The sequence below is a fragment of the Elephantulus edwardii genome, unplaced genomic scaffold (genome assembly GCF_000299155.1).
Source record: "Elephantulus edwardii isolate Elephantulus edwardi_28Jun2011 unplaced genomic scaffold, EleEdw1.0 scaffold00028, whole genome shotgun sequence".
Lineage (NCBI taxonomy): Eukaryota > Metazoa > Chordata > Mammalia > Macroscelidea > Macroscelididae > Elephantulus > Elephantulus edwardii.
In genome coordinates, this window is record NW_006399778.1 from 9,904,889 (window position 1) to 9,916,696 (window position 11,808).

The 11,808-nt window shown below is 36.3% G+C and overlaps 1 protein-coding gene across 2 annotated transcripts in view; it reads left to right on the forward strand.

The window, feature by feature from the left end:
• The window catches only part of USP48 (ubiquitin specific peptidase 48), a 145,283-nt gene that overhangs the window by 52,616 nt on the left and 80,859 nt on the right, over positions 1 to 11,808 (forward strand). For both annotated transcript variants that reach the window (XM_006883556.1, XM_006883557.1), the window contains exons 5-8: positions 253 to 377; positions 1,388 to 1,496; positions 3,865 to 3,998; positions 5,010 to 5,092. In XM_006883556.1, coding sequence (XP_006883618.1) covers positions 253 to 377; positions 1,388 to 1,496; positions 3,865 to 3,998; positions 5,010 to 5,092 — 451 coding nt within the window. The remainder of the gene's footprint in view (positions 1 to 252; positions 378 to 1,387; positions 1,497 to 3,864; positions 3,999 to 5,009; positions 5,093 to 11,808) is intronic.

Genomic DNA, 11,808 nt, shown 5'->3' on the forward strand with positions numbered 1-11,808 from the left:
GTGTCAGAGGCGGTGCGGTTGGCGCAGGATAGAGTAGGGTTTAGAGCTGTTGTGCATAGGGTTGCTATGAGTCAGAAACGACTCGATGGCACATAACAACAACAACAACATGCTTAAAAATTGTGTTCAAAGTGAAATGTAGTTACTAGTTAGTAGTGGTTATATTTATTTCTTATATTCTTGTTTGTATATAAGAAGTTGAAAAGAGCAAGATACAGATTTTCATTTTATTAATTCACATTTTTATTGTAGGATGCCCAAGAATTCTCAAAGCTCTTTATGTCTTTGTTGGAAGACACTTTGTCTAAACAAAAGAATCCAGATGTCCGGAACATTGTCCAACAGCAGTTTTGTGGGGAGTATGCTTATGTAACAGTGTAAGTCTATTTCAGCTTTACATGCTAGCATTTTATTCTAAGATGATTACTGATGTTAGTGTTAATGAGTTATCATGGGATCTGAAATATTTATAGTCGTTGGTTTCTTTGGGAACATGTAAACAACAGATTTGATAATTGCAATTGATCTCATTCAGATCTTGTAAACTAACTGCTATAGAGCAGTCTTGCCATTCACTGTATGTCTGTGAACTGAAAGAATAAAATTGGAATTAGCTAGTATCAGGAAGCTCTGGTGGCCTAGTGGTTAAGAAGCTGTGCTGTAATCTCTAAGGCACACAGTTTGAATCCACCAGCAGCTCTATGGGAGAAGGTTGGGCCGTCTCCTCCCATGCGATTAACTGCCTCTGAAAACACACGGAAGGGTCAGCTGTGGGTCAGTTCTGACTTGACGGCACACAAAAGCACAACAACAGTATCATTATAGAAAGATGAAGAATGACTGTAAAATAATGTTACATGGTTGATCTCAACCAATCATTTTGTGTTTTACTTTAAAAAATAAATAAACCCCAAACCCTGTTGGGCTTTTATTGAATTGTGTTCTTTTTTTAATTTCCTCTTTCCTTGATTTTTTTAAAAATTACCTTTTTTTTTTCACTTGGAAAAGAAACGATGTTTTCTTACCAAATCTGGTCCATATTTACAGTCTAGTTCAGAGCCAAGCCTTAGACTGTACAGAATTTCCACTATAATTAAACTAGTAAGTGTTTAGTTATAAATAGCCTTCAAAAAGATATATTGTCCATTACACTGTCAGCTACATCACAACCCAGGGTGTGTGTATGTTCTGCATAGTGGAATAAAAATGATAAATGCGTTTAAAACCATAAAAAAATATATATATATATATTACATAAATAATTTCTGTATAATAGAACTAAAGTTAAGAAGAAACATTTCCTTTCATGTTGCTAAGATGGAATACTGTAGAACTTTGTTAATTTCTCCACTCTCTGATCTTAATTTTGTGACTTTTTTCTTTATAGTTGCAGTCAGTGTGGCAGAGAATCAAAGCTTTTATCAAAATTTTATGAACTGGAATTAAATATCCAAGGCCACAAACAGTTGACAGATTGTATCTCAGAATTTTTGAAGGTATTTAACTTTTATTATGTATGTTATTTCAGCTAATTACAGTTAAATCTGTTCTGAATGGTGTAAGGAGTCATAATTCTCATTTTTTACTTGCTCTTGTTTATATAATGATCTAGAGGAATTGTGTATGTTTAAGTTGTCGAGTCAGAACCAACTCATAGCTGGTTTTCAGAGGCTGTATATCACTTGGGTGGAGATTTCACATCTTCCTCCTGCAGAGCAACTGATGGATTCAAACCCTGTTCTTTTGGTTGGCAGCTTGCCTTACCTACCAGGCCACCCCAGCAAACTCTAGAAGAAATGTGGTACTGTTGAACTATAAACTATTGAAGCAGACTATACCTTAAGATATTTTTTTTTCTTTTGCATCTTTTGGTATATTAAAATTTATATATGTGTGGAAAGTATGTGGTTGGGGTGGTGGAGTTTATAAAGAAATCTTAAGATCTGTTTTCATAAGATTAAGTTATGTTTTATTTAATGAGTCTAGTTTCAGTCTGGTCTTTGTCTAGTTCTCTTCTGTAGTCTTTCTTTACATTTTAGTTGATATAATAACATGGAAAGGTTCTCTCTGTTTTGGATGAAAAAGTGGCTGAGACAAAATCTGTTACTAAGCATCAGTAACATAGCTTACTTTCTTAAAATATTTTTGTACTTTTCCTGTACTTCTGGCATATTCATTAACATGACTGAAATATTCATTTATTGAATGCATTCAGCTTAATATTTACTGAGCTTACTATGTATGTTGTCAAACACTGTTTCAGCTTTTGGGATGTCAAATGAATAGTAAAAGATGTACCTTCAAGGAGCCGTTTTGTCACAAAGGTTAAATAAAGCATTTGCCAACTAACCAAGAGGTCAATGATTCAAACTCACTAAGCTGCTCTGAGAAGGAGAAAGATGAGACTGTTTTCTTCTATAGATTTACAGCTTTGGAAACCCTATGGGTCAGTTCTATCCTGTGCCACAAGGTCGCTGAATCAGACTTCAACTGGAGGCAGTGGTTGGGTTTGGTTTTGTTTTATGGAAACTGAAATTGCATGGGGCAGAGAAGGACAGTAAAATCAATACAAATGAAACATTTGAATGCTAAGTTGGTAAATGATGCACAGAAAAGTGAACTAGGGAACGGGCATGAGGAATGTGATAGAAGTAAGAACGAATAAGATTGATTGGATTTGAAGAGAATGACTTGAGGAAAAGTGAATTCTGGAAGAATCACGAAGATGAGCATTCTAAGGGGGGGTTGAAATAGCAGGTGCAAAGCCTGAGACAAGAATCTGTCTGGCAATTTGAATAACAGTGAGGAGTTCAGGATGGCATAAGCAGATAAGCAGGGAGTTTTTATAGTGGAAAAGGTTACAGAGTAAACTAAGGGCTGTGTAACGTGGGGAGGGCCTTTGGACCAGTGTTAGAACTTTGACTTTTACTGTGAGTGACATGGGATGTTATCAGAGGATTACAGGCATACAAGTGATATGATCTATTCTAACAGAATTACTCCAGATGTTATCCTGAGAATAGGTGGAAAACAAGGCAAAGGCATTTGGTGATAACTTGGACTAAGAATTAGTAGAAAAGGTAATCATTGGTATTTGGATTCTAGATAATTTTGAAATTAGAGCTGATAGTTTGCTGATTGAATAAAGTTTGTGAGAGAAAGAGACAAACGTGACTAAGTTTTGGCCTGATTACCTGGGAGATGAAGTTTGCATATTCTGAAGAAGACTGTAGAAGAAATGTTTATGTGTGGTTTTTGAGCATACTGTAGTTGAGTGGTATAGTTAGACTGGAAACTGCCAAAGAAGTAAGGGAGATGAAGACCAAGGACTGGGCCCTGGGTCGAGAATGAAGAAATGTAGGCTCCTGGTAAAGAAGTCAGAAGGGAAATTTGCCATGAATTTAGAGGAAACCAGGAGAATGGGGTCATTATTGAATCAAGGACAGTTTTTAAAAGGAAAGAAACCACTATTAGCAGGAGCTTTTTATATACCTGTGTGTGCTCTCTCATATGCTTGCTCTTTCCTCTTCTCTGTGTTCTGTTATCTATAGGCACTTTCCATTCCTTTTTAAATGAATTTTGCATCAAAGTACAAATAATTTTTTTAAAAAATAACTATTTCCTTAGACTTTCCAGGACGAAAGACCTGAAACAAGTATTTTTAAAAGCATATAATTTGGAAAAGGCAGCTCAATTTTAGATATTATTATATGCCTGTTAATTCTGTGTGCCCTTGAACACTGAGAACGACTTGATTTTTAAATGTCTTGAGTCTGATTAGAAATGAAATTTTACTTCAGAGGCATTATCATTTGTTTTAAATCTTTCTATCTTCTTTAAAACTAATATGTTATTCCTGATCAGGAAGAAAAATTAGAAGGAGACAATCGATACTTTTGTGAAAACTGTCAAAGCAAACAGAATGCAACAAGGAAAATTCGACTGCTTAGCCTTCCTTGCACTCTGAACTTGCAACTAATGCGATTTGTCTTTGACAGGTAAGGATGTGCAAGCAGAACATTGTTCAGTGTGAACTAGATTGTAAATATTTTATTGTAGACAGAAAACAAGTGCTTATGATCTAACACTGGACTTGTGAATTAAAGGCTGAATCTACCCTTCCAGAACATCATAATTTTATCATAGAATTCTTAAACAAGCAAACCAGATGTAATTGACATCGTGACGAAGGCGCAGGATAGGGAAAAGTTTTGTTTTGTTTTTTAAAGGGTTGTGATATTGACCAATGATACGACACTGAGTGCAGGGAAAAGATAGAAGGATTAGAATAGAAGTCAAAACTAAAGAAAGCAAGTGAGAAAAAAGAGATTACATTCTGGGTAATGTTATAATGCAAAGTATGCGTGAATGTATTAAAATCAGCATGTTTTGTAAATTTTCATTCAAATAGCAATTAAAAATAAGAATTAAATAAATAAACATTTAAAAAAGGGTTGTGATAAGCTATAGTTTACTCGATGACAACTAAGAACATATGTAGCTGAGAATTTTAAAAGTTTTGGAAGTCCTTTTTTAAAAAAAGAATTTAAAAGTTATTAGTAAAGGAAAAGCAAACATTTAGGTAGAAATGGACATACCTTCAGACATTTTATTTTGTATGTTGTAAGTAAATTTTCTGGTAATTACAATAAAATTCTGTCTCTAGGAATATAGCTTTCATTTTATGGTTAAAGTCAAGCCTCTATTTATACTTATATGTGTTTTCTATAGAGCAGGACTGTATTTTTTTATGATTAAAACTTCTGGAAAGAAATTTTATATTTGAAATGAGCACTTTTAATCAATACCTTTTATCCTGTTGGTTAGTTACATAACCAATATTATTGGTACCATAATATTGGTATTATGTTTACTTCTTATTTTAGTGTTTTGAGCAAGATTACTCGGTGAATTCTTCCTAACTACTGTTGAGTTTATTAAAGTGGCTGGTAGAGCTTTTACATTGTTTTATGGTCGTTTTAAATATAATTAACTTTCCTCTTGGTTAGGCAAACTGGACATAAGAAAAAGCTGAATAGCTACATTGGCTTCTCAGAAATTTTGGATATGGAGCCTTATGTGGAACATAAAGGTAATATTTTCATTAAATATAATGGTAATCATGGTGCTCAGAGATTGTAAGTTATGATCTGCTTGTCAGTGGTGCTCACTGTAGTAACTAATGGTGTCATTTCCCTGCCCCTGTTGATCTTCTCCTGTATTACAGTGTACAGAATCCTTAATAATGTTCATTTCCATTTTAATCACTATGTGATAAATATTGTTACAAAAACATAAATGCTTTTTAGATTATATATTGACAAAAGACTGCTCTGTAAAATCTCTCTATATTGAATGACAGCATTTTTAGTAACCAGACAAAAGTATTTAAACATTATTCTCTCCTTTTCCTTTTCATTATTGTAAAAGTTATCAATATGCCATCATTTCCTTCAGTGCACCTTAAACTTCCTCCTTCATTACCATTGTTTTTTATCATCACTAAATACACCATTTTTACTGACTACCACCAGTTTTTTGTCATACACTACTTTCTGAAATGATTGCATTGACTAGTTCTTTTTGGCACAGTGACTATATTCCTTCCGTCTTCTTTAGTTGCTTCCTGCGTAATTTTAAGAGTTTGCCCATAGAATCCTTCAGTATTGCAACTCAAGGCTTGAATTTATTCTTGTATTCTTTCAGCTTGAGAAATGCCAAGTATGTTCTTCCCTTCATTTTCTAAATTCAGCTCATTGCATATTATAATACTTTATCTTCTCAAGCTGCCCTTTGTAATCATCTCTTTAGCTCACTTACTTAAGCATTTCTTCAGTTTGTTTTGACTTCTGGTGTGATTTAGTCTCTTCCGTAACCGTTTCTGTCTTTTCCTTTTTACCTGTCTTTGTAATATCCTTTTACTGTCTTAATGGATGATATCATCCTACAACTAATCTGGTGTTCAATTATTAGTATTCAGTGCTTCAGATTTATTCTTGAGAAGATTTTTAAATTCAGTTAAGATAGGTTCAAGGTCATATTTTGGTTCTCATGGGCTTGGTTTCATTTTCTTCAGCATCAATTTGAATTTAAACATTAGAAATTGGTAATCTGTTCCACAGTCACTGGCTAGTCTTGTTTTGACTCCTGATACTAATCATTTTGGGGAAAAGTTGAAGTTGTCAGAGATTTCCTTTTACTTGGCTACAATCTACACTCACTGTAATGGCAGTCAACACTCACGGGAGCAAAAAATAAAGAACTCAACGGATATGTTATGTTGGGGAAAAATCTGCTATCAGGAGCTTTTCTGAATGCCACAGAGCAACGATATCTGTTTAAAGACTGAGCTACAGGGAGCTCTGGTGGCCTAGGGCCAAGAAGCTGAATTGCAATCCCATAGGTACACAGTTCAAATCCACCACATGCTCTGCTGGAGAAGAAGGGACAATCTCCTCCTGTACCAGTCAGATCTGATTTGACGGTACACACACACACACACACACACACACACAAAATTTTTTTTAAAAGACTGAGCTACACTGATTGAAGGTACAGTGTTTGGTATTTTCAGTTGATTCCTGTGCGTCTGAAAGTTAAGAAAGAATAAGGAAGACTGAAGAAAAATCAGTGCTTTTGAATGTGGTGTTGCCTAACTCATGGTCTGCCAAATGAATGAATAAATCTGTCTTGGGGGAACTGCAACCAGGGTGCTCCTTAAAGGTAAGGACGATCAAAGTTGGCTCCACATATGTCAGCTATGTTGTCACGATGGGCCAGTATTTGGAAAAACATATTAAGCTAGGAAAGGTAAAGGGTCATTGGAAGAGAAGTATTCCTCAACAAGATGAACTCACACAGTGACTGTAAAAACGGGCCAAAGCATGGTGGAGATGATGTGAATGGTGCCAGAGAGGGCTGTGTTCTGATCTGTTCATAGGCCCACTATAAGTAGTAGTCAGCTTGACAGGACCTATCAGCAACTTAATTCATTATCAGCAAGTTAATTACTGTAGGTTCATAGATACTAATGACCACAATATTGTAGCTAAAACATCAGCAACTGTAATAAAATAAGCATCTGTAAAAACCAACTGTGAAGCTTATGCAGATGAAATCATATGATCAAAGCACCTTTTTTTTTATTTTATTAAATTTTATTAGTTTTAATGAACATTTACAGGGATTTTGGGTTTTCATTCCTTCATTGCTGCAACATTCTCTCCACCCTCCTCCCCAGTTCGTTCTTCTTCCCCCGCCATCCGAATGTCTGTTTTAATTGTCCAATTGCCACAGTGCTTGTCAAAGTCAGTTCTGATTAATCTCCTCTGTCGGTGTGTCCTTTGCCATTCCCTATCACTCCTCCCTGAGAGAGACTTCACCCTGATTCATAAGAAAAAAAGGATGGCATATTCTCTTAGCTACTTCCTGCTGAAAAGGGACGCTGTGGGTTTCAGGGTGAAGATCTTCTCTCACTACTCTAAAGGGCCCCTTTGGCAGTAGGAAACACATAGACTATTATGGAGATTGATTTTGGAATTTAGATGCATTGTTATTGATTGTGCTTAGGCGTACATGTTCATATCCTTGAGGATGTATCATGGGGGGGTTGCAACCTAGAAGACACAAATTTAACTAACAAGTTATAAGTACATGAGTCAAAAATTATGGAAAAGTAAAAGAAAAGATTCTTTCGTTGTTTTACAAACCCTCCCCCAGATCCCCTCCACCATGTAGCCCTCGCTCTAGACTCCTGTGATGACAGAAATACCTAGTCACATATCTCTTTTACACAGTTTTCTCCCTCCTCTGTTTCAGTGCAGTATACATTATTGAACACATCTTACTCAGTCTCTCCCCAACCCCGAGGTTAGTCCCATTCTACAACAGTGGCATCATGTAATATTTGTCCTTTTGTGACTGGGATATTTCACTCAGCATAATGTTCTCCAGAGTCAACCATTTTGAATAATATTCCATGAGTTCCTTGTTTTTCAATGCAGCATAGTATTCCATTGTGCGAATATACCACAGCTTCTCTAGCCATTCGTTTGTTGATGGGCACTTAGGTTGTTTCCAACTCCTTGCTATTGTGAACAAAGCTGCAATAAACATGGGTGTGCATATATCTGCTTGGATGTCAGCTATGGTCTCTTCAGGGTATATTCCCAGTAGTGGAATTGCTGGGTCAAATGGTATCTCTAGTTGCAACTTTTTGAGAAAGCGCCATACTGCTTTCCACAGGGGTTGCACCATTTTACACTCCCACCAACAGTGAGTGAATCAGGGTTCCAGTTTCTCCACAACCTCGCCAGCATTTGTTGCTTGCTGTTCTGTTAAATTTTGCTATTTTGACTGGGGTGAGATGATATCTCATAGTTGTTTTAATTTGCATCTCTCTTAGGGCTAGGGATTTTGAGCATTTCTTCATGTCAAAGCACCTTTTTAACTGGATAACAGTGACATACCTTACTGGAGCGAGCACAGTAGAAGGTTTAATTGCTTTGGCAAATAATGACTATACCACGAACATACAAATTGGAACAAATAAATTTGTCTTGGAAGAAATGTTAACAAAATGCTCCTTAGAAGTGAGAACGGTGGGACATGTTATCAGGAGGGTTCAGTCACTAGACATAATTCTTGGTAAAGCAGAGGGTCGGGGGGGGAAAGGAATGATAGGTTGAGAAAGTGGCTGCAACAGTGGACTCAAACATAACAGTGATTGTAAGGATGATGCTTTTCTGGGCCATGTTTTGTTCTGTTGTACGTATGATTGAATCAGAACTAACTCATTATTATAGCATTTAACAATGTAGTATTGTTTTCTGTTCAGCTTTTAAGAAAATGCCAAATTGTTTTCCACAATACTATATCATTTTACATTCCCCATCAGTAACTAGTTCCAATTTCTCCACATCCCAGTCTACACTTGCTTTTTGTTTTGTTGTGTTTATCACTGACTCCCTAATATCTAATACTTACCTAAGTAAGGTGATATTTCATTGTCACCATCTTTTCATTTGTTTTTTGGCCGTTTGGTATCATCTTTGATGAACTCTTTTAAGACATTTGTTAAATTTGTGTGTGTGTGTGTGTGTGTGTGTGTGTCTTTTTCGTTGTTAAGGAGGAAACACTCTGTTTTGGACATTAGGCTCCTAAGTGTTTATATGCGTTCTGTAAATTTTTACCCTGCCTAGAGGATGTTTTTTCATTTCATTTCATTGATAAAAATAATTGATGTACCAAAGCACTAAGTTTTTATGAGGCTGTCTGTGATATTTGAGGGAGCTCTGACTGTCTCATGGACTGCCAGAAGGACAAATAAGTCTGTCTTGGAGGAACTGCAACCTGGAGAGTTACGGTTCTAACCCAAACACAGTGCTTCTCTGGTGACTCGAGTCCACCAGCAGCTCAGAGAGAGAAAGATGGTCAGTCTCCTCTCGTGGGATTCACAACCCTATGCTATCTGCCAGGGGGGTGAGTTATGAGTCTGTCTGACTGCATGGCAAGAAGTGTTGAGGGTTCTTTTTACCCTCTGGTATTTTGTTTTGTACAGCTTGAACTGTTGTTTCATATCTGATAGTCTTCATTAAACACTGTGTCTCACAAAGAACTTTGTTTTTCCTAAAAATGATAATAACTTTCATTTTAATATTTTCACACCTAGATCCATTTATTTTTGTGTACAGTTTGAAGCCTGAAATGATATTATAAACTCAATCTTAAGAAAAAATGTTTTAGAAGTTTGTGGAAGAATTAAGTCACATAACAAGACCATAAAAATATGTGATTGGCTGAGTTGAGGGGGATGTGTTACATTGAAACTTGAACTAAACAGTCCATTATGCTGTGTGCACTATGGTTTAAAATTTTTACTTTTTGGAAGAAGTGCTACACATTTTGCTATTGCTGTATTTTGTTATGCTTATGTTTGGTTGAATGAATAAACTACCTAATTTTCTTTTTAATAAATTTTATTTTAATTGTGGTTTTAACAAACATTTACAGAGAAGTTAGATTTTCATTCATTCATTGTTGTACATTTTACCCTCCTCTCTCTCTCCCCCCTTCCCCAGTTCATTTTTTTTTTAAATATTCATTCATTGTTGCATAATTACCTGCCTCCTGACCCAACCCCGAAACTACCTCATTTTCATGGGTGCACCAAGGCCAGACACTTAAAGAATTTTAAGTTAGTGTCTTCTTTATCTCAACTATATGATTTAAAATATTAAATTTACTGCATATTCTTTTATTTTCTACAGAAAATGAGACTATCTAATTAGTAGGTATAAAAATTGTAGGAATGTTTACTTTTAATAAATTAGCTTTATTATATAGTTGACCTCTGTTAAAAGAGTAAGGGCCACGTGGCAAAGGGGAACTGTTCCAATTACCAGCACAAAACCAATCCCCATGAGTTCAGACATGTCCCTCACCACACTCCCACATCTTTTTCTACTCATCTCACCATCAGTCTTAGTGCTTTACTGGGTCTAAATCTGATAAACAGGTAACAGACCATACACAGCCATATTAGGGAAGTCAAAAGGCCTAAATTCAGCTTAATAGCAGAATATAGTCACTCAGTCAGAACAACTTCTAAAATGCACTCACAGGCATCTCAACCTTGAGTCCCTCAGCTTTGGGCTGGTATTAAAAAGCTCTCAGTCCTGCCAGCTGTGGGGTGTGTGTGTGCTGTGTGTGGTCATTCTCTCCCCACCTGTGTCCTTCACTAAACTTGGACAGTAAACTGATTCTGTGGAGATAGCAGTCCCAGGGTCATCTCTGTCTTGTGTTGAGTCTGTGGTCTTCTGCTTTTAGCTGGCACAAGAATCTGTTTCCAAGGGATGTGCACTGCATGCCTGCTGCTTCTTTGCTGGTAGTGAGACTTAGGAAATTTCCACAAGTCTCTCCATTTTAGTGGTGAGACTAGCCAGTCCCAGACCCCTTGTGGTTAGACTGACATACCCTCGTCACAAATTCCCATCACATGGCAAAGTGAAATTAAATGGCTAAGAAAGCTATTTTGAACAAGAAACCCTTAACACTACACCTTTAATGTAATGAAAAGAGAGAAATAAAAATTGGCTGTTTTTAGGATTGTTAGCAAACATTGATAAAGTTAATCTGATGGACTGGCTGCTATAGGCCCAGGATTTTATTCCTTTTTTTTGTTTGTTTGTTTTTTAATTTAGGTTGTTTATTTTTCATTTCAGTGAACATCTACAGAGATTTTGGAATTCCATTCATTCACTGTGCTTCCTTAAATAGGTGGAGTCTTTCTTATTCATTGGCATCTAGTTGGAACTAACTGACCCTTCAGCTGGTTTCCAAGTCTGTAAATTGCATAGAGGTTACACATCTTTCTCCTGCAGAGCCTCTGATGGATTTGAACTGCCAGAAGGGTGTGGCCTTTGGGGTAACAGCACAACTCCCTCTGGACTAGGCCATCAAAACTCCCTGTAGGTGGAATATTAGAAACAAACCAACCTTTAATATACTTGCAAAAGGTTAAGCTCTATATTAAGAACATCCAGTGACATAGTGATTAAAGTGCTCTGGTGTTAGCCAAAATTCGGGTCGTTTGACCCCAACTACCTGCTCTGTGGGAGCAGGGTGGCAATAGGCTATGTAAAGGTCATATAACCTGTAAATCCTACATGATGGTTCTACTCTGTCCTCAGGATCACTGTGAGTTGAAATTGGCTTAACAGAAATAGACTTTTTTGGGAGGAAATATCTTTTTCTTCCTTTTTTTTAATTTTTATTTATTTATTTATTTATTTATTTATTCATTCATTC